Source organism: Colletes latitarsis, chromosome 4 (assembly GCF_051014445.1).
Source record: "Colletes latitarsis isolate SP2378_abdomen chromosome 4, iyColLati1, whole genome shotgun sequence".
NCBI classification, from domain to species: domain Eukaryota; kingdom Metazoa; phylum Arthropoda; class Insecta; order Hymenoptera; family Colletidae; genus Colletes; species Colletes latitarsis.
The window spans coordinates 30,620,115-30,646,999 of record NC_135137.1 but is presented as its reverse complement, the minus strand read 5'-3'; the positions used below and the strand labels follow the sequence as shown (position 1 = coordinate 30,646,999).

At 40.2% G+C, this 26,885-nt stretch overlaps 1 protein-coding gene across 7 annotated transcripts in view; it reads right to left on the bottom strand.

The window, feature by feature from the left end:
- The window catches only part of Rbp6 (RNA-binding protein 6), a 1,141,481-nt gene that overhangs the window by 454,504 nt on the left and 660,092 nt on the right, over positions 1-26,885 (bottom strand). For all 7 annotated transcript variants that reach the window (XR_013079560.1, XM_076763808.1, XM_076763806.1 and 4 more), the window contains exon 4: positions 12,897-12,981. Coding sequence is in view for 6 of the 7 variants with exons in the window: in XM_076763808.1 (XP_076619923.1) it covers positions 12,897-12,981 (85 nt within the window). In the remaining variant the exon portion in view is untranslated. The remainder of the gene's footprint in view (positions 1-12,896; positions 12,982-26,885) is intronic.

Sequence of the window (26,885 nt, the reverse complement as noted above, 5' to 3'; positions counted from 1 at the left end):
TATGGTCAGTTTTGCTGTGACCACGTGTCATACAGGGTGTTCGGCCATCCCTAGGAAAAATTTTAATAGAGAATTCTAGAGGCCAAAATAAGACGAAAATTAAGAATACCAATTTGTTGATCGAGGCTTCGATGTTAATAATTCACAGAGTATGCGTATGCTTGATTGTGTTGTACATAGACTAGCCCTCATTGTGTTCGAGTCTATAAACAGTACCAATGTCGTGGCTTGTTGTCGGATCTGTTTCAGATTCTCATAGTCATCGTCGTTCTACCAATGTTTATCTGTTAGTACCCAAGCTAAGCAATTCGAACGATACAGTGATATTCTTCAGACGTAGACCCGATTTATAAAAATGTGACTCCACATTTTCGACTTATTTTTTTCATGTAGGTCTCACTCACTTTACACTTATACTACCAGTTCTAATTTTAATAGGATCAAATACCCATCTATCATTCATGTGATTTCAGTTATTCGTAAATGTCCTCGAAGTAATTATAGATTGTAAAGTTTACCATTAATTAATTTGAAATTTTAATATTACAGCTCCCCAAGTCAGTCGACTTGAAGATTCTCGTTTACCTATTTCCACGCAAATCAGAGAACTATTTTTAATTTCAACGTTTCCATGGTCTACAACCCCCGTAACGCGTCGCTGTCAATATCGGGGAGCAGAGGGTTACATCATCCGTGGAAACACATTTACGACTTATTTTTTCATGTAAGTTCACTCACTTTACACTTATACCACCAGTTCTAATTTTAATAGGATCAAATACCCATCTATCATTCTTGTGATTTTAATTATTCGTAATCGAAATGTCTTTAAAGAGTCTATAGATCCTAAAGTTTATTGTTAATTAATTTGAAATTCTAATATTATAACCCTCCAAGTCAGTCGACCTGAAGATCCTTGTTTACGTATTTCCTCGGAAATCACAGAACTATTTTTAATTTCAACGTTTTTGTGATTTACAACACCTGCATCGCGTCGCTCTCGATATCGGAGAGCAGAGGGATAAATCATCCGTGGAAATCGGGCAACACCATCGTCTGGAAAGATAACCGGGAAGCTTATAAACGGTCGTAAAGCGCGACGGTGCTTGATTTAGTCGGACGGTCCTTGGTATGCATCTTCAACGCGGAAAAGAAAATGTTGCAGCGCAATATATCCCCCGGGCTGTATCACCGCGAGTTTCTGCCATAAAAATGTCACGTACACGGGATGGGAGAATGAGAATGAAAGAGAGGGAACGAGTCGGTAAAAAGCACAGCGCGTTTCAACCTAGATGTAAATGAGACTTCTCGAACTAAGCGATGTTTAACAATTAGAGTAAATCACGCGTGACTACGTCGTGTGATCTCTGTTGCCTTCTCCAGGTGCGCGTGCGCGTGCCAATTTTTCCGTAATCTCGTTCCGTAACAGCGCGATACCGCACGTCCTAGTTTTGACTTGTTTTCGCTGTGATTACAGCTCGTACAATGCTCACCGCGAAGGGAGAACGAATTAAACCGCTAGCAACAGATGCTACAGCTCTCTGCCTTGCAGTTTAATTCGCGGTCGTGATAAGCGGAAGTTCAGCGAAAGGCTGGGAAATAGATCTTTGGGATCCGACGACGGGGATCAACCTGATTATATGCCACCAAATGCATCGTTGCACTATTATTTACGTAAGATGTGATGGAATTCTTCGTGTATTGATCGGAACAGTTGCTTTCATTTTACTTTGAAGTTATAGAATACCTTTACAAACGAATCAATGCAATCGAAATTATAGAAAGCTTCGAGACATTAATCGTGAACAATTTTTAAGTTGGGGAACTGATCGAATTCGAAGCGTAGAAGGCAAGAAAAAATATTCGAAAAAGATTCTGAATAATTAGTAACGATATGCTAATTCTTATCAACGTATGATTTACATAATTCGATAATTTAAAATTTTTGCACAGTATCGCCTTTCTTGTGGAGTTCCTATGATACAGGTCGAATTTATTAATGAACTTGGTATGAAATGCAAATGAGTTGGTTTACGTATTTACCAGTGTACAGTTTCACAACGAAATTAATTTAGGATCAAGTGTGTATTTAATTATTATTTGGTCAAAGTTGAATTCTAACAATGTTTCCAATTGTTTAAAGAAATAGTTGAACCTATAATATAATCGAATAGTAATATTTCTTTCCCGGAGAATGAAAACGATAACAATGGTTACCGAAGTGATTGCGTTACTCGTTTCGTTCCCGAAATAACTTGGTACACAGTGGCGCCTCAATTTTTCGCGAATCTTTCTTTGACTCCGCAAGCAGAGAATACGCGAGACACTCGGAGGAGTCGGGAGAAAAAAATTGAAAACTACCAACTGCGATGGGACTGGGAAAAAAAAGAAAATGAAAAAGCGAAGGCGCGAAAGGGAGAGGCACGGGGAAAGTTGGAAATCGAGAAGAAGAAAAAATGCAAGTGAGAAAGCCTTTTGGATAGAAGGTGCGCGTGCACGATGACGTTGATAGGTTGCTGGAGAAGGGATGGCGTGGCGGAGGGTGAGGGTGGTAAGGCAGACGGTTTGTATTTCAAATTTAAAAGCATTCGACAATGGACGCTTCTCGTATTGTTGACTCACTCGACGAAGGAGAGAGGAAAGAAGAAAGAAACGCACAGAAGTGTACGCTGGAACGTTGAGGGGATGGGGGTTTGGAAAGGAGGGGAGGGAAGAGGTTCAAGGGAGAGAAGGAGAATCAGGGGTGGCTGGAGTTCTGTAAAGGACTGCAGACAATTTCTGCAGGGCTTAGTGGCTTCAGGCTCTCCAAATAAATTATTCCGCGGATGAGCGACGCTGCTTATTTTTCACCATTTTCCGAGCTACCAGGAATGGGTGCTCGAAGTGTACGTGAAGCGTTTAAGAAGTATCAGTAACAAGAAAGGGTGCGACGAAGACGTAAATCACCGTTTTCGTTTATTCAGCGAGCCAGTCGCTGTCTGAATTTTCCGCGGTAACGAAATCGCGGATTGCTTCTGGACTTTTTCCAGGAATTGTACGACCAATTTTCCTGCGATTTTTATTGAAATTGGACCATTTGCGGGTTTCCACCGCTATCGTTCCCAGAAAAACGGTATTGCAATAAGAAATACCACATTGGTTTTCAAACTCCTCTTACGGGCGTTGTTCCACGATACTATTCATTCTCTATATAGTTTCTATCCTTTATATACTTCGTACTCGACTCTACTCTGGATCTATACATTTTAAAAATATGTTTCACCTTGAAAGCAAAATGACCTGGTACTAGTTTTTAGTATTTTATTATTTTCAAATTCTAATAATGAGTTTAGCTTACTTGCGGATTGAAAACACTGAAAACTCCGGAATATTTCCTGTTCTCATATTACTTAATTATACTACAGATAACATGATCGTTTTGCGTTGTTCATGATTACCACAAATGTTCATCGAGCATAATTTCCACTCTTCCAATGTACGTATAATTTAGAACTATAAATTATAGTTACAAATAAATTCACACACAATGAATGCGTTAATTCTACAATTCACAATTATATAAAATTGTAATTTTCAATTTCGATTAGATATTTTAAACGAAAAGGAGATAAAATCCCAGCAATGTCTTATCCTCCGTAAATAAATTCCGTCAAGATCGTTTCCTTTTCCCTCTCATCAATAGCGTTTAATGTAACAAGCACTCTTAATTAAAATTAATTACAAGGCAAACTGACTCTGCAACACAGACGCGTGACACTATCATAAAACGATCAGGCACCTTCACGACTAAAAAAAGAAACGTCCGTTTATCAGAGTATCCTTCGAGTCGAAGTTAACGCGAAGTACATTTACCCTACAATTTACTTGAAGCGCATTTACTCTGCAATTACTCGTAATTATTGTACCGGGCGCTAATGATTAGTGTAGAATCGCGTCTAAACACCATACTCGGGGAACGAGCGTTTAAAGATAAAGCGAGTCCCCGTGAAATTGGTAAAAAATCGTCGAAAGACAGGAATTACACTCGGTAACGCGAAATGACCCGCGCCTGTTCCACTTATCGTCAATTTCGCTCCTCCATAACGTTTCGCCGCGCAACACTTTTTGCTACGGGTACGTACAATATAATGCAGTCAATAATCGCGTTCCGCGTTGGATATCGCGATACGGAAAGAACATGACACGTGACATTGTACGCGATACGACGAGCGGACAAGTTCATTTGTGACAAGTCGCACGTGTCGCGACGCTTACACGCGCACGTTCCGTGGGGTACCCTCCTTTCCTCGAAGCTCATTACGGAGTTACAAAACTAATTGCACGCCACTCGTATCGCCATGAATATCACGGAACGTTCGCGTCACGAAGCGAACGAGTAATCGCAAAACTACTGGGGAAACGCGACGGGATCGTCTATTCGGTCGAAACGACGGATAATGAAACCCGAGAACGAGGGAAATGAATCCTGCCACCCTTTGTAATACGCAATTGATTATATTGCTATCAATTCGGCTATCAGCGATACGCTCGTTCGGGTTAAACGCGTATTGGGGTCATCCAGAAAGTTTTCGCGGTATCTGAGTTTCGATACCGCATATTTCTATCGTTATACAGGCTCCGTTGAGCGTCAGAGATTTGAGACAATTTGAGGAGGCTCTTGGAACGCAAACTCACGCACATACTAATCGATACGTCCAATTTTCTATTACCATACAGTCTAAAAGAATTTGTTAGTGAACCCTCTGATACATCTAATCTAATTAACGAAGAAGACTATCTGCCTCGAGAATTCAAACATATCAAAACAACGAAAATACTATTATTCTATCGTATTTACCAGTGTACTCATTTGTTTATAGAATTTTATTCCATTCGTTTAACGACTGCTTGCACAAATTAGTCCACTGGTTCGTAAAAATGGCATTTCTTTGGTGATTTTATCGTGTAGACTAGCTTCAATTACCCATATTTTTAATGATGCAATACAGACTGGACGTTGACGACTTTCTTTAATGCGTGATCGAATTTGTAGCGCAATTGAACGTCCATTACTTGTGAAAGTACTTTGATCTCGTATTATTCGCTTTTATCGGATTCCAATGACCGATGCACGATTATTTCTAAAAACTTGCGTGATATTTTAAGTTTCTGAGATACGTATGTATTGTAAACAATAGTTATATAAAGCATGGCGGATCTAGGCGATTGTATGGCTTGTAAATCGCAGGCCCTGGAATCGATTCTCGTTAAATGAAGTTCTTTTTTGCGCCCATATACGTGGCACATAAACATAAACATAAACATCGCGAGCACAACGTTTGGTCCAATCGTTAAAGATAAACCAAACATCGATTCTGCTATCTCCGTTTCAACGATACCTATTATGGATCGTACTTTTAACGAATAGAAAATACAACAAAGAAATATGTATTGAGATTATAATTGGAAGAAAATTTTGTAATTATACCCATAGTATCATTTTCAAACCATTATTTTAAAAAATGACCAGTGTTTTTATTTGTACTGGTAAATATAACAATTATTACCATGCATCTTGCACAATGTATCTGTAATAAAATTATTTTTCTCTTTTAATTTTTTAAGGAGGAGACAATCGCAAGACCTGCATACTTATACGTATGGTACATCAGGAGTCACGTGAGTTTAATTATCTATACCTCTAAAACTATCAAACAAGTACGCATACTATTTTACACGTATCATTCATTCAAAAGCTCAAATCAAACTTGAACAGTTCCTCCCTTCCCAGTGAAAATAAATTTAAATCGAATAAAAAGAATAAAAAGAACATTAATTTCTACATTATATTAAATAATCTTTAATAAACATAATAAAAACAGTATGTTTTACAACAGTATCAAGAGACAAAATTTATTTTGAGTTTTACATTTTGAATCTGTCAGTTTACACAACTAAAAATTCTGACTAATAACGAAACAATCTGTTTCAAAAATTCTGATCACTATTCCAGCCAGAGATACTTTTCCCAGAATTTTATTAAGGGAATTAAAACTATGCACAGAATTTGGATAAATATACCTATTTAAATATTTTCGGTGGAAACGGGTCGATTCCGTATTGACACGAAACGGGGAAAAAGAATTTTGTTATTGGATCGTTCTCGCGATCAATTATATTCGTCGTGCGACGCGCACGCAGCACCGATTGATTTAACTATTGCTGATACGCGCGTTGCGATTAAACTGAAAGCAAATGAGGCTGCACAGCCGCGGCACGTGCGATCTATGTATTTTTTAATCAGAACACGGGCCGATTAAGCGCAATTTGACGGCCATTCTGATCGACCATAGGCACCGCGCTGCGGGTGCTTACGCGGCAGGTTGCGAAATCATTGTCCCGGACAAATAGAGAGAGAAACGGCGGTGCTATCGATTCGCAAAATCGCTCTTGCGTGCGTTGTCTGTGATTTTCGATAATATTAACGTTCTTGTCGTCTGTCGGTGACACGTATGCCCGGCTGGATGGCAAAAGTGTTCCCTCCCGCTGTGTGCCGTCTTCTCCTCTTCTCTGATTATTCCGCAGATAATCGTTCGCGGTTTAATTGTTCGCTGGATCGATTTCGTTTCGCGGCGATTCGCGATAGGACTAATTATAAGCTTCCATATTGAACGCAGGAACGGGAAATTTCGTGGGACGCAGTGAAATGTTTTTAAATTTTATCTGTTTCATGCGCGACCTAGAATGGCTCAAATAATGTACATTATCGATGATACATAACATAACGTTTAAGCAAATTTCGTTAAATTTTCTCATAAATTCTGAATCGAGCGAAAATACTGATAGAATATTGATAAAATCCTGGAAATCCTGGGTCGGGTCGCTGATACTGGAACTGATATTTAATCACAATTCGTTGCGACTCTTTCATTCAGTATGAAATTTTGTTAATATCGACAAGCTTCGTTTTTGGATCGAGTAAAACATTATTTGAGACTTAAGTTGACACACTTTAAATATAGCAAGTTCTGTTGTTTCATTTTCAAAATTCTCTTAAAAATACAAAATTTACTTTGATGAAATGAAGTATATACTATGATTACATTTATATTCTTTTAAAACTTTTCATGAATTAAACCCACTATTAAAACATTCTTCTATAAAGATTAAAACTTATAATGTTCCCTATAATTGTATTTCTATTTTATCTAAAACATTAAATGAGCAATGTTAGAGAAATTATCTGAAAAATATCCTAATGCAAACAGTCTTGCCCTATTAACAGTAATACGTCCTTAGTATACAGCTACAGTTCAAGACATTTCGCCATTCAGTTCGATTTTTATTTGACTCTGATTTGTGTGTTGGCATTTAGCGCAAATGCTTTCATAATAAATCTAACCTGAATTCGCGTTACACGCGACACGGTGCTCCAAAAAGGATAATCCTGTTCCCGATTACGTATTTAGCCCGCATCGTTTCTCGTAATTCGGAGAATGAAGAGTGTTTCGGAGTGAAATAAAACATGGATGAAAGCGAACGAAGTAGCCGCGAACGATCTGCTCGACGGAGTGTAATCGAGACATTTTTCCCCCCGGACGAGGCAGCGACGAATTTCATCCGAAGTATCGAACGTTCGCCCGATACACATCGAGCGGAGAGGGTCCGTCGTTGGGATCGGTGTCGCGACTTCCGGTCCGCGCCCGAACTACTTCTTCTCCCCCTTTGTTTCGTTTATTTTCTCTCGCGCACAACACGGGCCAAGGACCTCTTCAGAATTACACGAGAGCGTTCATTAACGCAAGCGGAGACGAACGATCCGCTAATTAATGTGACGAAGCTTGTCAGTGGACGAGAGTCGCGTACACTCTTACTGGCTTGCGTTTCTTGTTCGTCCCTCCTTCCCTTTCTCCCTTGTCTTGCACCGTGAAGAATGACGAAACATTAGCGATGAACGAACAAGGGGGGGGGGGCAAAGAAAACGACAAAAGAGGAAAAAGATCAAGTGTGGTCACAAAAAAGACGAATGCTGAGAATTCGTGAAAGATGGTAAATATATACACGATGCATTAATCGTCCTAGGGTCAAGATTTTAGAGCAAAATTAGCACTGACTATCAGACCAAAACCGTAGAATTTTTTGCAAGACCAAAACTTCGATTTTTAGGCAATTGTAAACTATATAACATAAAATTTGACATAGTATTTATTTTTGTAACTTCGCTAAAATTCATGAAGCTCATTCAAATTTATTTCCTTTAACGTTTACAATTTGAGAATTAATTATTTTAGTTATATGGTAAAGAGCCCTGTTATCCATATATGGGTGACGTGGCAGTCAAAGTGTTAAATGAATAAATGTAGTTACTTTGAAAATTATTACCAGTTGGTGAGTTAAAATAGTCTCTAGAACCCCACTAATACGTATTGTTTGCATTTTGAAACATTAAAATCCTACCATCCGTCCAGAAGTTATGATTTTTTAAACATACGCATGAAATTTCAGGGAAAAATGTCACGTATGGTCAGACATTACATTTTCGGTAAGGAATTTTTTTCTCGAAAGTGAGTGGGATTTTGAGGGTATGTGTATTCACCAAAAATGATTGTAATTGACCCCCGCAACCGAAAGTAATTTTTTCAGAACGATTCGAAATTTTTTTTCGCAGAAAAATTTGTCCACCTTCCTGAATTTTTTTCTCGAAAGTGCGAAGGATTTCGGAGGTATGTGTATTCACCAAAAATGATTGTAATTGGCCTTCGCAACCAAAAATAATTTTTCCAGAATGATTTGAAAATTTTTGAAATTTCAGGGGAATCGGAACGTCAGGGTCAGACATTGTAGTTTCGGTAAAGAATTTTTTTCTCGAAAGTGCGTAGGATTTCGGAGGTATGTCTGCTCGCCAAAAATGATTGTAATTGACCTCTACAACCGAAAATAATTTTCCCCGAACGATTTGAAATTTTTTAATTTCAAAATAAATAAATACTAAAACATTTTTCTACGTATTTATTTATCACACGTAAAGTTCAAAGAACTAAGTTAAAATCCGTGTTGTTTTAACAAAGTTGCAGTGTTGGTCCGTAATGTCACCCATGCTGGAGTTCTACTCAACTTTACAACATTGTTCCAAGGGATAAGCTAACAACGCGAGAAACCAAAACTTAACCGTTGTCCAAAAATGTGTAACCACGGAAGCGGGAGAAAGAAGGGTACGGAACCGCGAACGAGACAGAGAGAGCGAGAAATAGAACGCGCAGGAGACGCCAGAAACCCTAATAGGATGCGGCAGGGTCGTCCTTATGCGCGGTGCCATCTCGTTCTCGTGTACTATCGAGGAGGTGTTAGACTCCCCAGCACCGAGCGCTCGCAATTTGCATTAGTCGGGCGAATTACGTCGAAATTTATGTGAGTCTGGATATACCCATGGCAACCGTGGTCCTACAGTTAATACGTATTCGGAGTACTTACGGAAGCGACCGCGCAGTCGTCGTACTTATGGTTCTGTGGACAGCTAATGTCCGCAACTATTTCTCTCTGTCCGCCGCCTCGTCCCCGCTATCCGTTCCAGCCTTACAATATTATTCCCGGCGTATTGTCTGCTCAGAACTCGGCCCGACAGAAACGTATTTGCCAAACTGTGACACGTCGCTGTTTCGATGATTAATCTCTGCCAGAAGCATCGTTCCGACCGTCGCGGGGCTACCCAACGACGCGTGGCGGTCAGCCTCGTTGCTGCTCGTAATTGTCTAAGCGCGCGTAAAACGAGCCGCGCAAAGTTTCGACGTCGAAAACGCTGTTACCGTCGATTTCCGTGTCGCCTACGCTGCGCGTTCCTGTCTTTAACACGGATCCCTGCGAGTACACGACGCTCGTTTAATTCGTTCGTTTGCTTTTGCCTGGTCATTCGACGTGTTCGCGAAACTAGCAATGAGAGTTAATACTTGTTTCGCGGCGCTGGCCCGTATATTCGCAGGAAATTGTTTCGACGTTTCGCCAACATTGCAGCCTAGGCTTCTTCGAGGCTCGAATGACACGATTAATATTGACGCGTGTCTTGCTTCACTTGTCATTGATCCGAGCTGTTTTAATTGCTGAACAATAAAAAAAAAAAACTAAGAACAGAGAGTTCCGGATGAGATTTAAGTGGTTGCATTCCTATTGCAACACTAGTGTCAAGGATCCTTAACTTGGTAGCCTTGAGGACAAATCTGGAAGCATATTATGATAAGATGACATTCGCGATAACAGCCGATCATTTCTTCCACGGGATAACGTGAGAGTAGCCACGTGTGTTAATAAATTCTTTTTCTTCAAAACTTGTTCATCAAACTTTTCATTATTAAACTATGTTGTTAGGATGTGGATTTGGAAGATTCCCTGTATTTTCTGGGGAGTGTTTGACTCTGGCTGGTAACTTTATTTGGACAAATAATATTTTATGTCCTGTAGTGGTCTTTTAACGTTCCTCTAAAATCTCATCACACGAATAAGATGTTTTGTATTTATCTGAAGTGAAAATCTAGAGTTGTAAATCCTTGGAGGAGGTGAGAAATCATTGAAGTTTGATTAGTATTACGAAGATTGTTTCCATATTTGAATCCTAAGCACAGGCACAGGCAATATGTAATACAGAACTTAACAAGAGGAGGATACGAATGAGACGAGAGCTTTTTAAATTATTTTTTTCAATTGAAATCCGAATCTAAATGATAGCGACTGACAGTAGTTTCACAGATCGATGCTCTTATACGTAATTTTGTATATTTCCAACAAAATGATTCATTACTATTGACCAACGACGTGGCTCCATTCCAAAATCCATGATTACTCTCGTCGAATTATTATTAACGATCAAAACAAACGTAGATGCAAGAATAAAATAATTTGAAACTGGATAAATATTATCTTCGAGGGAAGTAATAATAACGGAAGCACCGGACGAGAGACAACAAAATGTAAAACACTTTCATACTACTCAAGAAAAATGCAAATAAATACGTGTGTATATAATTCAAGATATTTGCACGAACCGTAAATATTCAAACATTATTTATTCGTAACAGTTGCTCTGTGTCCATAATACTAAAGAATTAGCAAACAGTAGTCAGAAATGCTCGAAAAATAAACGAAATGAATCGCGTCAACAGAACGAGCCTTGTTTTCCAAATGTAGATCGTAAGATCTACAAGAATGAAATTTCCGTTCAGTTTTCTAACGTATCCCTCAATAACTGATTAATATTTTCCTCGGACAGATAGAGATAAACACGAGCCGCAGGAATCCAGGCGCGAGCAATATTTATCCGTCGTCGCGATCAGTTAACCCAGACCCTACTGTACCAATTATCTCGATCAACAACTTCGCGGAAATTAATTGCTCCCGCGACACACATTTGATTGCGAGCCGAGTTTTCTCATACCGTGATGCCTTCGTACGCTACAATTGATACCTCGTCGTTCCGTCTCGGTTCGACCTATTACGTGCACCGTTTCTCGCTCACCTCGTCTCACGAGCTGTCTCTCATTACCCCTTTTTCTGCCTGTCACTGTTTCACCACGCGTCTCACGAGCTCCCGAACGGATATCGGTGACCTTAAGTGCTCGTTAGGCACGGCGAGCTAACGATCCCCTAATTAGTGCGTAATAGAACGCCGCCACCAAGACATGCCCGGTTTTCCGTCGCCTAACAACCTTCCCTGCCTTTCGATAAGTATCTCAGCGTGTTCTGGCTTCGCTGCGTCGCGAAAAAAGTAGTCCAAACGGGTATGATTCCTCGTTTCGCATAGACAATGAATGGAGAAACCATTTCGCATATTCCATGAACTATCTACCTTTCGCGTTTGTTAATTATATATTCACAAAAGGAGTTCGTTTTATTTAAATATAATATAATCTAGTTATAATACAGTTTTATGTTAGTTTATTGTAGTCTTCTTTAGTATATCTAATAGTACTTGTCATTAAATGAAATAGCAGAGAAAAGTTACATGTAACACGAAGAGTCTATAAAGTTATTAGCATAATTCAGAAACGAAAATTAAAATTGTTGGAAGGTTTGATTAGTGATAATAGTATTCACTAATAGAATAAAATGTGTCGAAAGAAATAATGTATCATGTTTCGAAGTTGTAATCTTTTCGTAAATTATGTTTGTCTTTTGAAGAAAGCTGTACGATATAAACACTAACAACGAGGTAAATTAGTGAATAAAAAGTATAGAATAAGATGTTTTCATATGACTATGCGTTTTTGAGAAAATTAATTTTGAAAATTTGTAAGCTACGTGTGTTATTGCGTGTGACTCGGTTAACGTGTCTGGCCAGTAATCGTTGTTTCTACTTATCTTGGAAAACTTGAACGTCGATTGTGATATACTGTCGGTTCCTCGTTGAATTTGCTGTCTTCTAACCAGTTAAAATCAATTGAAATAAATAATAGCGTACCAGCATCGATGCTTACAATCGCACAGCACAAGCAGAAATAGCGAGTAGTGGTCAGACACGTTAGCCAAGTCATATAGAATCGTATACGTATCGAATTAATTTTCGAACATCAGTTAATTCGAAAACAAAAACCTGTATGAAAAAACTTTATTCCATATCTTTTGTTAATATCCTTACGCGGAATAATCATAGTGAAAACTATTTGTTTCCTATCGACTTGTAATAATAAATCTCACGACTTGGAAAACAGCAGGCTCGACAGTGGTAAAAAATACTGAATATTTTAAAATGTACGACTGCAATGATCCGTAATGACCTTTTCAGAAAGCGAGTTTTCATTTACGTAAAGTGTATTATTTCTCGCGCATGCGATTAAAAGAAATTTATGATTCGAAGGGTGAAATACTTGGTAATGTGATTTAAAACATAGAGCTCGCAGGCAGGATAATGTAATGGAACGTTGAGTACTTACTTTCTTGCCGTCTAACTCGTGATTAACCTGTGCCAGCACTTTATCTACACTTGCGGGATCTGCGAACGTGATGAATCCAAAGCCCCTGCAACACGCAATAATCACACATCAATTTCATTGCCATGAATAATAAGAATACAGTTGAATTTTAAATGTCACTAATGGTAGAGTTCCTAGCTTGAACGAGCGAGTTACGAACTAATGAGTTCCTTTACAGTACCATTCACATCGATTTTAGATTAAATGTGTGCGATTTGGAACATAGGGATTCCAGAAAAAAAACAAATTTCCAACGCTTTAGCTTTAAAAAGAAAAACTTTCTCGAAATATTAATATTGAAATAGGGACCATCGAAAACATAAAATTCTTTTCAAATGAAATTTTATTCCAACTTCTACCCTTTCTACCCCCCATCTACGTCTTCGTGGGGCTAAATTAATAATCGAAAAATTGCTCTGCTAAATAAATATTTTACAAATGTGAAAAAAATCGAGAAACTATTAGCAACAATATTCAAGAAATTCACGAAGAACTGTCTCTCTTTTGGAGCGAAGGTTTTTGACGATGGCGTGGCACGTTCGAGCAGCCCGTAGGACGAAACGTCGTGGCAGAGTCACGATTCCGTATTCGCGAAATTATTTCGTCCCGTGTAGTAGCTCTTTTTCCGAGCGGGCTGGCGAACACGCGCGTAGAACATATAACAGGCCGGCGGTAAGGCGAGCGGAGGGGCAAAGTCGCCGCTCGAGTGAAACAAATATCGGCCGGCGTCCGGTACCATAAATTTCACGCGGGACACCGTGTACATACAGATATATTAAAAGATAGTTTGGCGAGGAGGAGGATCCAGGGGGGTGGAAGAGGGTGGCGGCCGATCTGGAGTGGCTCGCTGGGGGTTGGAGGAGCTGGGCAGGGTGCACACGGCACGATACCCGTGGTGGCGCGGCGAGGACCGGACGCAAAGCGGTTTGCATTTTTCATGCTGGGGCCGCCTCGGCAGTTATTGAAAATATTTACATGTTATTTATGGGGCACACATGCTTCAGGAACCAAACCAGGCGGCAATTTCTCCGATGTACCTGTCCCCCCTCCACTGTTGCGCCACGGCGTCGCAATCGGACGCCGCGATGATCTCCCACGAGATACGTAGCTCGTCTCGCGATGAATTAATGTCCAGATATACATTAAATATAATGTAACAAACTGTATATATTTAACTCTAAAATTTAAGGGTAATACTATCGTATGAAATTTTTGCAAATACATTTTTCAACTACGAGAGGTGGTTCACGAAACATGATTTTTGGTATATTTCTTTTTTATTCGGTATGAAATTTTGTTAAGATCGACAAGAGCTTAGAAACAAGCTTCGTTTTTGGATCGAGTAAGACACTATTTGAGACTCTAGTGGACGAGATATGTCGCTCATCTTGCGACTAATTAATATCCAGATATTCATATAAAATAATATAAAGAACTATTTAACTCTGAAATTTAAGGGTAATATTATTCTACAAATTTTTTGTAAATATACTTAAAACTTCGAGAGGAGGTTCTGGAAACATGATTTTCGATATATTCCTTTTTCACCTTAGAACAGAAATTCTGCTCTTCGCGAATTAAAAATACAGAAACGGAGGATGGAGACTTACGTAGAGCAATCACGTAATTTAATTCCGGGAATGGAACATCAAATGAGAAGGTTACGAAAATAAATTAGCGTTTCGTCCAAGTAGAGTCGTCGGAGAGGCTGACCCAGTAAATGTTGCCTGTATTTGACGTATTTAGCTTGCTGATAAGAGTTAATTTAATGTACAGTAAAAACAAAATCGATCGAATTCTGTCCGCGTGCAAAATCTGGACGGTGATTTATTTTTGTAATCTTCTCATTTGATGTACCAGTGTTGGTACTCTATAAAGACTTTGCATACGAGTATTTTACAATTGTTTTTCCTAGCATTTTTAGAGTCCTCGTATTTAAATTAAAAAATACGTTTCCTCAAGTGGAAGTTACTTGAACAAAAACACACGGAGACCGATGAAACGACGAGATACATTCAATATCTTTGGTTGTTCGGCCTACTTTGCGCCGCGACGCTCCTTTCTCTGCCCCATAAAGCAAATCTCGCTTTTTCCAATTTTCTTCTCCGTTTCTTGCTTTTTCCGCGAATGGCGTGTGCACGTCGCTGGCCCGTGTCGCATAGAAAATTCGAGAGAACGATTCGTGCTGTTCTCTTTCAGCGTCGTCGTTCGCCAGTCGACGAAACAACGAATATACTCGTATGGATTGAATTTTTGATGGACCCCGGGTTCACCGCCGCCTCCGCCTTCTTGTTCTTGGTTGTTCGCCGTCTGGAACGCAACGTGGCGGCGGCCTCTTGTGCATCGAGCGCGATCGAACCGCACGACACGGTTCCATTGGCTGCTTCGAACACGCGATATACGAGATATTCGGCTCGGGGTCGACCGACGAGCGGAATACGAGTGGCAAGCGTTGGCCTCGTCGAGCCGGTGTCGCGTGAACTTCGACCATTTTTGTACCTCGTTTGGGGAATTTACGGGGCTTGGGATACAATATTGTGGACCCACGAAATTGGCAGGTCCTCCGGCTTGTTTGCGCAATCGAATGTCACGCTTAAGCGCTTGGTCGATAGAGCTTGATTTACGCGGACCGTTCGGACGGCGATTAACGTTTCGTGTTCAATACCTAAAGTGGTCTCGTAATCCTTATTTTATGAATAATTGCTAAACAAAAATGTCCTTTCAATCGTTATCCAACGTTCCAACCCATTTACTTTTAGCATTAACATGGAGTACGATGATTTTTGTTTTCTAATATTTATTACCGAAGGCATACAGGATCTAAACTTTCAAAGTGTACGCATATTTATTCCCGTGACTCTGTCAGATTATATTTCACCATGATTTATATCGCTATTATTCGAAATGGCCACGTTTTTGCAGTAATGCAGACTTGCAAACGACGGGGTCGTTTGGTTATCGCGACGTACACGATCCTCACTGTTATCTCAGAAGCTGCTTTTGTCATGGCATCCTTCGGGCTACCCAAATTTCTGTGAGAAGCTTTGCAATCCATGTTCTAAATCTCTGGTCACTGCAATCGTTTATTAGTTAATTTGAATCACGTATGTGAGAAAGCCAATGTTTCATTTACATAAAATGGGCTTTAAAAAGAGCCAGTGTCTACTAAAAAGAGTCCTAGCAGGAATAAACTATAAGTGTGATTGCATAATAATGTTCTGGAGTGTACTTATTTATGAATTACTGTCAGAACTAGAGAACATGATCAGCTTGACGAACGTCCTGACGAAAATAGTTTCTGAAATAACAAGCCTAAACATTGCAAAAGATGACCATTTTGAACAATATCATTTCTTTTGGTACTAACTGTGCAAATCAATTCTGATTTGTAGAGACGTTTTACGATATCTTACATTGATTGTATTTAACGAGATTTCGATGTTTGTCCAGTATGGGATTCCAGAATTAGCGGTGGATTTCAGTTTGGGTTAGGTCAACAAATTATTGCGGTGCATTATTTTTACTGGAACGAATGTTGTTTGCAATCCCGAAAGGTCAACATTTTAAGTGCAAATTTATCGTCGACATCTGTTGACTCGCCAAAGATATTGTTTAAGTAAGCGTTGCTCCATCAAAATTTCCGTGTGTGTACACTGCAGCCGAACGGGCTTACATATTCACGGGTTTACTTAGACTCGTACCTCACACACATATATCTCTACTATTCAACTGCTACATGACAGCTTCATAGCTTCCATAGATCCCTCCTTATAATAACAATATGCGCCCATATACCTGTCCCTTATCCAGCAATAAATCTGTTAGTGATAATAAAGTGAGAATGATTACGAACAACAGTCTCTGTCCGGGTATTATCATTCTCGTATACATGGGATGAATCATGCAATTCAGTCGAGTTGTATCTCGAGTTTGTTAAGCAATAGACAACAAATTTAGAAACAAAAATTGAATACTACGACAGAGTCTATTTCTTTTCATAAATACACCGATGAATTTTCTTTTAAATAAAATCCCATATTTCTTTTTCTCTTACCAATTCTTCGAAACATTTTGTATAATATAATTAGGTTCAATGTTCCAATAGTTGAATTTTTCAGTAATAACGTAATATATTTATACTCCCGGTGGAAGGTACGGTGTCAGGATTCTATGAAAATGCCAACCATGATTCTGCAAAGATTAAGCACGGCTGGCAGAGAAGTAACTTCAGTTTTTGTATTGTTACAACTTACTTCTATTATAAAACAACGAAATCCATTAGTGCTAAACCGAGGATTATTTAAAGCTCTCCGCGCAATGGAAAAGTGCTTTGTTAAATCTTCCGCTTAAACATTTGAACTTCCTAGCTGAGCTAACTGGTGCGTTAAAATCCTATTTTTTCTAACGCTTCCGCATCAAGGAATCGAATTTTCACATCGAGCGTTATTTTCGACGTATTGAAATTGCTGGTCGAAGAAACAGCGATACAACCACTTGTGGTCGTCAGAAAATAATTGCATAGAAGTGAAAATATACGTTACGATCGATGAAAACACAGTAATGGAATATTCAATGTAGAATAAAATAGAAAACATAGTTGTAATTGATAACTTTTATTTTTACAATTTAGCGTAGCGTAATTTCACTGTTCGGTGAAATTATTAATTTGACACATTCATAGGGACGCTTCAGATTCCTGTAAAGTTCTTTCTGCAATGTTGAATGTACGACTGATTGCAATAACGTACCATTGCTGGTCATAAAATAGGAGTTTTAAAGCGCAGGCTCCTCGAAACGAGCATTTAGCGTTATTATCAAAATTGTCTCTAGTTTTCCAGTAATTCGAATGCTCTAATTCAACATGACGATCGTCGTACAATTTACATAAGTAGGTAATGAATTGCGTCTATTCAACAATATATTAAATTTTATTTCACAAAGATTCCCAGAGAAAAATCGACGTTAGTATGTATAGTAGGCTCTTACCTTCCATTCGAATAAAATTTTTATTAAAAACGCAACGAAAGTCCAGAAAACGACGATAAATATGTTATAAATTCAGCGCATTGTCGCTATTCTCCTACAGGTTTTTCGAAGAATCGCGAACCAACGTTCTACCCGTTTCGAAGGGAATAAAATCTATCCGCGTTCGCGATTTCGTTGTCGATTTGTTCGACGTATAGTTACGTTGCTTTTCCGCGTATGTATGTATGTACGTGCAGAATTTTGAAAACTCTCGCTCAGCCGCGGCTCGACGTTGAAACAACAATCGTGGCAAACGAACGTCTGCTGAATCGGCAGTAGTCCAATCAACATTAAAACACCAAACAGCGTGATACCGTATACCAGAAAAAAAACACTGGCCGCCCACTATCCGCGGCGCGCATTTACATGCGTTCGGCCAACTACTGCTCGAACGTTCTCATGCGTTTTACGACTTCGTGTTTACGACGATCCACGGGACGGAATCGCGTATATAGAACTCGCGATATCGTGCGAAACATTCATCGATCTCGTAATTCGATATGCTCTGCATTTGTTACTCGTTGAATTCTAAAGTGACAATGTACATCGGATTTTCGACGCGCGATTGTCAATCTGACCGCACCGAATGTTCAGAAAACTTTTTAACCGTTCGACTTCTGTCGAAACGTTTGGCTCTTTGGCGGTAACTTGATTATAGAGAAAATTAAGAAAGAAGATTTGATTAATTGTAGAATTATTTGCTTGGTTTTGATTTGTCTTTAATTAGAATCGTTGGAAGCAATGATTATTTCTAAGCAGTTTCGTGTATTCGAGGATGACCCAAAATCTGAGAGGAAAAATAATTAATAATTATTTCTACTTCTATAATTATTTGTATCATTCTTTTAGAAGCTGATCGAAATTTAAAGTCGAAACTCTGTACACCTAAATTATCATCTTTTACCCAGGCCAGAGGGTTTTGTTTTGTCTCTCCCACAAAAGCTCGACCTACTAGAGGCCAAAATAAGACGAAAATCAAGGATACTAATTTCTTGATTGATGCTTCGTTAAAAAGTTATATAAACATTTGCGGGCACACAGTATATTTTCGATAATGAATTTTTTTCTCGATAGTGCGTAGAATTTCAAAGGTATATGTATTCACTAAAAATGATTGTAATTGACCCCTGCAACCGAAAATAATTTTCCCAAAACGATTTGAAACATTTTGGAATTTCAGGGGAATCGAAATGTCAGAGGCAGACATTGTATTTTCGGTAAAGAATTTTTTTCTCGAAAGTGCGTAGGATTTTGGAGGTATGTCTATTCACCAAAAATGATTGTAATTGACCCTCGCAACCGAAAATAATTTTTCCGTGTATGATTTGAAATTTTTTATTTTAATTTTTTAATAACGAAGCCTCAATTAAAAAATTGTTATTCTTGATTTTCGTCTTATTTTGGCCTCTAAAATCTCCCATTAAAATTTTTCCTAGGGGTGGCCGAACACTCTGTATATACTCCTCGATTTACTATCAAATATCTCTGTTAGGGTTGCCTTACTAAATCAGCCTCACTAGCAAGCCCAGAATAAAACCGTTCCCCTCTCCATTCCGGTTTCTTTTCTTTCAAGCCGCCCCGGAATCATCAATTTCAATACGCTTCCCCTCCATTTGTTAAAAAATCAGCCCTCAGCAACTGTCGATGGTTAACTCGATCCGGTAAAGCTGGAAACAGTGTCACGGAGGGAATACTTGGCGAAACTGATCGCTTCGTTATATCTCCGCGGCGGTGTCAGTTTGGGCCACATTCTTCCGCACGCAGCAAAAAATGGAGATTTCCCTCGGTTCGTGGGATAAAGGAGGGAAGCAGATCCATCGTAGCGAGCGGCATGGCCCGCCACTTGTCACTCGACCATTGTACGTGAATAATCTATAAAAGGCTGAGTAGAAGGATGGCGGCTGACGTGTCCCTTGTCTACTTGAGCACGGGCTCCTACGATCCTCTACTTGTCATCCTCCTCTGGCTACCGCCCTCTCCGCCTTAACCACCCTCAGCTGGTTTACTTCCCCTTTCGGTGGAGCCAACCCAGCCGCGGAAGAGTGTCACGCCGGGCTGACGCGGTGCATTTGTTTGTCGCACCCTCTCCGCCGCGCGAAAAAGAGCCCTCCCTGTATAGGGCCAGTCGAGGATGGAGACGCGGGGGTGGCAACGAATCCCGTTGTGAAATCAGCCGAAGTCGTGTGTTTGTTCGAGCGGGTCTCGTTTGTCGGTGTTTCGCGCGCGGTGATCGCCGATGACGGGAGTTACACAAGCGTTGCACTCTTCTTAAATTGGTAACGACGAAGGGCGGGCAAGTTGCCTCCGGGAGGGGCTTAATACAGATAATCTGTAAGGGATTTATGGATTATCCGAGGACTAATCTTTTTATTACAGGGTTCACGGAGGAAATCTTGTATCCGAAAGTAGATTCGGGCCGCGATCGTTAACGATGTATTTTATATTGATCCGAGAGTAACTCGTTTTTCCGTTAATAAAATCTTTCGGAATCGAGACGGAAAATCGCAGGTCGGCGACGCACGACGACACGCGGCCCTCGTGATCGATGAAGTTTTAATTTGATCAGTTTGAGCTACGCGGATGGTTTCTTTCACGCCCCCCACCCTTCCACGCCTCCGTGAAAAAAAATTATGAACGATAAGTATAACGCGGCACGATGGAAGGATAACGTCATAATAAATCTGCGGAGTAATCTTTACGCTGAGATAATGAGATTTTTTTTATCGCCTTTAGTCGAATGGAGTCTTTGTCGGAGATAACGAGCTCTGAAGCGACAGGAAAAATTATAGGCTAAGAAAAGGAATTTTACTTTAAGTTCACTAAATGTGAATGGAAAGAGAGTCACCCCGGGTACTCTCCGTGGGACGGTTTTGTAGACACTTTTTAATCTCCGAGTGCTCGTCGTTGAGTTTGATGTGGACGTTATTAAAAGGAAAAGTTCGTCCTTTTTTTTGCTTGGAATTTTATTTTCAACTCCACTCGCGACTCTGATTGGAATTACTAGCATTGTATCGATGCTATGCACGAAACAATCGTTATTTTGTAGTATTTTGTAACTGTTCTTGTTGTTTTCTGAATCACAAATTTCCGTGCACGTTTACTTTGATATTTTAAAATTGCAAATTGTAGTCGGTGCTTGAGGGATTCGTGTTCTCATAGCTCTGTCTTCCAAATAGGAACATTTTACATTATTCAGACTGAAAATCAATTACATGCTGGATTTTTTATTAGTTCTACAAAAAAATTAAGATTAAAAACGTATTGAATTTGAATAAGACTGAAACTATTATAATTTTCGTACAATGTTGGTTTTTAAGTTACTTAATTTAGATTTTCAATACATTGCTGCGCAAAATTGAAACTTGTATGAAGTCTAAATACTGTTGAACCTTGCCCGATTCACTGGACTGCATAAAAAGGGCTAAAAGATCCGGGATTGATCGAAGGATTAAAAAACAGGCAACAGTTGGATTAAAATCAATTAGCCGTTCAAGGCCAGTGAGGGGTTATCCCCACCATACCAAAGAGCCGGTCCCATCGATCTGTCTCCATGGCTGTCGTGGTGTAAAAGTAGATGTCGTGTCTGATGTGATTCACAAAGTGGTCTTGAACGGTCAATTAAATTCGACCCGACTCGACTGGATCTAGCCACAGAATAGTATAATTTTTCAGATCAGTAGCAGTAAATACAGTTTTCTAGATTTCGCGATTCCATTTTGAAGGCTCTTTACTTCGTTCGCAGCGAAATCGCCGCAATTTTATTAACGAGTTTTCAACACCGGTAGAACAATATTTTGCAATTTCAAAAACTTCACAAAATAATAATAGACTTCGCAAAACCCTATACGATATGTCAGTTTACATTTAAAATTAATGGTTTAAAGTTGAGCAAGGCAGTTGCAACCGTCAGAGTCCGGACAGGGATTAATGCAAATAGAGGAAATACAGACTTACGTAAATTTCAACGTTCTTGCACTAAAATATTTAACGAAATTTACATTATGAGCTTGGAAATTCAACCGTCTATTTCATCATACACACATTATCACGAAATTATCTTTTCTCTTAGTTAAGGCCGATCCTCGCACACAGTTTGCAACCAATTTTAAATAAATTATCAACCAAACAAGCTCCGTAGTAAATCGATCGGAAAAATAACGCGAGAGCTCCTTTAGAAATACAAAAAACGCGTCGACGGTCGAAGTTGTTAGACACAACAGCGCCACTCGTACAAATTACGGGGAATGTGACGTTTCCGGTCAGTAAACGTCGTTATTATTCGTCAAACGCCTAACTGGGGAACTCGAAAGCCTCGGGGGGTACTCGCGATGCACGATACTATCGAACACCCCGTTGCTGGTTCGTACGAAGCCATTTACCACGAGCAGGAGACCGACAATTAAGGCGAGCATCGTTACCCGGCGCCTCTTGTGCGACGCGTAACTGTCGCGAGGCGGAGGAATTGAAAAGAAAGGAAAAGAAAAAAAGAAAGAAAAGGAAAGGGTAGCAAAGGATGAAAGTTGGAATGTAACTGCGCGACGGAAGCCATGTACAGTCGTATCGCGGCAGAAGGCCGCGACGGAGCCCCACCACCGAGGGAATTTACCGCAACGAAGGGGGATAGGGTATATCCTGCATGTTGCGAGCGAACACGACTGGATAGGTACGTGGGAGTAGAGAAAGGAGGCAAGTGTATTAGGTGTATTTATGTAGGCGGTCTCATTGCGCGCGAAGTTACTGTAAGTACCGGCAGTTACTTAACTCGACAGTTTCTGCTATTGCAGTAACCGTGGCGGTGGTAGCAGCAACGACGGCAGCAGCCATATACCTACTCGAGGAGAGCTGCCTTCCTTGCCTTGGAACCGAAGCTAGTTATGGACGTAGCAAAGGGGCAGGGGGGAGGGTCGGGAGGGTGGACGGGGACGAGGAGCAACTCCGCGTAGCTTCTACCGCCACGATTCAAGAAACCATCTCCTTTTCCACCATCCCCGCGACCAGCCTCTCTTCTCTCCTCGGCCCGTTGCTTCGTTGCTCAACTATATGGTAACTGCTCTTTAACCAACCGCCTTAATCCGCTTTTCTCTCTCCAAGGCGAAGACAATCACCCCGCTACGGCGAAACCCGTAGCAACGAGTCCTTCGATCTTCCGTCTTTCGTCGATCCTCTCTCGCTCTCTCGTTTCCGGCGCCCTTCGCCCGTACCACTTTGCCATCCACTTGTGTCGGATTTACTCGCCCCGTGGACTCCTTATTCCATTGACTAGTGGATTTTCGGCGCTCGATAAGTGGCTCGTTGTCGAGCCCTTGCCCGATACGTTTTCTTTCGGATTAACCCTCGCGACAGCGAGAATGAATTTTCAATGGCGACAGTTTCGAAACAGCAGCAAGCTCCTTCATGGAACTCGAGGGCCAGTGTTTGCGACGATCAGGTTCGTGTAGACAGAGGATATATTGGGGATGGACGTTTCAAGATGATCAGTCATTTTGTGAATAGATATTAGGAACAATATATGTATTCCTGTCAAATTAAAGGAATCCTTTTGCATTCAATATCAAATAATAAAGCATATTTCACACCTTGCTGTACAATGACGAGTTCGGTATAAGTTCTTGATGTCAAGTTTCACAATTATGAGACTACTCGTCTTCAAGTATTATGTAGTAAAAGCAACGCATTTTTACATTTACGAGGCATTTATAAAATATATTCTTTTTCGTGGCCGTTCTTTGTACGAACAAATTTAAATTAAATAGTATACGTTTGGGGTTAATACGAACGATATAAAATATATTAATATATTAATTCCAAATATGAATAAATTCAAGAAGAAAGGAGAAGCCTTGTCAATATCAAATAATAAAACATATTGCTGTACAATGACGAGTCTTACTTGATATAAGTTCTCGATGTCAAGTTTCAGAATCATGAGGCTCGTCATCAAGTCTCATATATTAAAATCAACAAATTTTTACATTTACGAGGCATTTATAAAATCTATTCTTTTTCGTGGCCGTTCTTTGTACGAACAAATTTAAATTAAATAGTACACGTTTGGGGTTAATACAAACAATGAACGTAAATATATTAGTTTCAAATATGAATGAGTTCAAGAAGAAAGAAAAATCCTTACCAGTAATTTTTCTAATTATTAACTTCTCGAGTGAAAAGACATGTATATTACGATTTCAAGAAAAATAGAACTAGGTAGAAACATTTAATATTGTCGATTATACAGCAATCTACAATTCTCATATATGTTACATTTTGAACGCATTCGATATTGTAATGCCTGTTATCGTATAAAAATATTATTCGAAACTTTCCTATTTGAAGCTCGAAGCAGCATTCGGGATCGAGAAACAAAGGGTAAGTCAATTCGCCAGTGTCCACAGCATCGATAGAACCCAGTCCAATGTTGGTACACGGACAAAGGAGCGGGGGTGAAAATAAAGAAAAGAAGCAGGCTAGCTGGGGGCCATACAGTCGCTATTATCAGGCCGGCATTTTGAATCGAATTACAAGAAACCGCGAGAGCGCGTAATAACGCTCGACTCCGCGTCGGGCTGCACGACTTTTATACACCCTTTCCACTTTTCTCCCTTTCCGGGTGTTTCCCTCCCTCCCGTTCACGTCGCCTTAACCCTCTCTGTCTTGCTCGCCTTAACGACCGGCTGAATATTTATAAAGTCGACATCGTCTAGGTGGTCGGTAGCAAGGCCGTGAAAGCCACCGCGTCCCATGGAGTTTCATTGTAATTGCCCTGTTCTTCTTGACTTTTCCTTGAAACGGGATCCCGTTGAATTGCATTATGCAAATCGCAATCTCTCTAAGTCACCTCGTCCGTCAGCTGCAGGCGGCTGAATCGCGTCGCGGTGAAAAAGGAACGGTCAGATACCGGGGCCAGGGGGAAAAACGAGAAGAAAATCTGGCTGATCCGTTCCCCGATTCTCACGACGCGATAACGACGCCTCGAACCAGACGCGTACCGGCGCTCACCGACGCTCTCTAACGACAAAATTATGGTCTGCATGCATAATTGGACTACCCCTTGCTTCGCGCGCGTATTCGTGATTCGCACGCGATTCCGTGACCCGATTAAACCCGCGAGAATTGGTTAAAGTCACCGTTGAAACGAGTCGACGCGGTTTTATCTTGTCCGCGATAAGGAGTCGGTATTTAACATTGGCTTGGAACGCTTAAATTATTTATTAGGAATAAAGCTGGCTGCGTTCGAACGTTGATTATAGACTATAGACGCAACGAGACCTACTGAAACTTTCAAAATGGGGTGAAATGATTTGGGGAAGGGGAAACGTATGAATTACTCAATAAAAGATTTGATAAAACTCGTTATTGCAGTAAATGCACGCAAGACCTTGATATAAAAATAACAAATTATAGATTTGCAATCTTACACTTTCTGGTAGGCAAAATGCAGCCCTAAAGTCTTTCATTTTTCGTTATTTCTAATTCTTTAACGAAGATAAATTCAAAAGTATAAACTTTATAAGCTTCATTATTACACAAGTGTGCTTTTGATTTACACTTTATCGTTAAATTTATTTTTTTCTCAGTGTAACTATTATTTTCCTGTCCAAGTAACGTGTCTAATACGTTAAATAGAATTAATGGAATTCATTAGAAACGACTGATATATTTTAAATAATGCAAGCAAAATGTTCCCCCAGCAGTTATTAAATTTCTATAATGAATGTACTATTAGAAATAAATGCAAATATAAAGCAGTCAATATACCAAAGAGCTTACGCGTTTTGAAAAATCCAAGTATCTATTTTTGACAATAGAGATATAAAAGGGAGACGTTAAAAGCAAGAAAGTCGCTCGAACAATCTTGAAATCTGAAAAACCATTGCTTGGAAAAAATTGCATTCGTAGCAAGGGAGTTTCTAGAACAAAACAACTTCTCCCACTCGCAGTTATTTCTCTCGACGCAAAAAAAGGAAACATTTGCCTTGAACAGAACAAATGCAGCACTCTGTCGCCCCGACACATTTATTCCATTACATTTTCCATATACCGCGGTACTTCGTGCGTCGTGATTGATTAAAGAATCTGCGAAAGGTTTCTGGCGATATCGTTCGAAAAATTTGTTTTGTTTTCCCCCACCCCCTTTCCCCCGCTCTGTTCTTCGCGGAGGGAGAACGAGGGCGGAAACGAAGTTACGGGGCGCGGGAAAGAAACGGAAACGAAAATTCGCAGCATTCGCTCGGAATGATGAGAGGACGTAATTTTCTAATTTTATTACATTTTTAACTCGCGACAACTTTTTCTTGCTGCGGGCGGCGCTGTGCGACGGATGCAGGATAGCGCGGGCGAGGATATGAATATTCATCGGGCATTTAGGCCGCGACGTAACTCAATTAGCGGCGGAATAATTGTCCGCTGTCCGACACAGAGTACAGAACGAGCTGCTGCGCGGAGAAACCCAGTCCACTCTATCTGATTTGCCGACAAACTTCTTGAGCCGGGGATTCTCAAATATGATTTACGAAAAACTCTGGTCCGGAACGTTACGGGGAAAAATGTGATTATCAAATATCGCGCCCGCAAAAAGGACGCGGTGCGCGAAGGAATAAATGTTCGCGAAGTCACGATAACTTGAAAGCTTACGCGTCGATACTGGAACAGTACAAGAGATTTACAGGCACTTTTAAAGGTGTGGCGCTGCGTCGCTGCGGGTTGGAACTCGTGAGAATCGTAGGAAGACAGAAAAGGAGCCTGCTAGTGGATTCATCGGTAAGGAGCTTTCTAGCAGGCCTTGCCTTAGACGACTGGGATATTGGGGAATCGTTCGAGGAGTGTATACAGGGTGTTCAGCCACCCCTGGGAAAAATTTTAATGGGAGATTCTAGAGGTCAAAATAAGACGAAAATCAAGAATACCAATTTGTTGATGGTGGCTTCG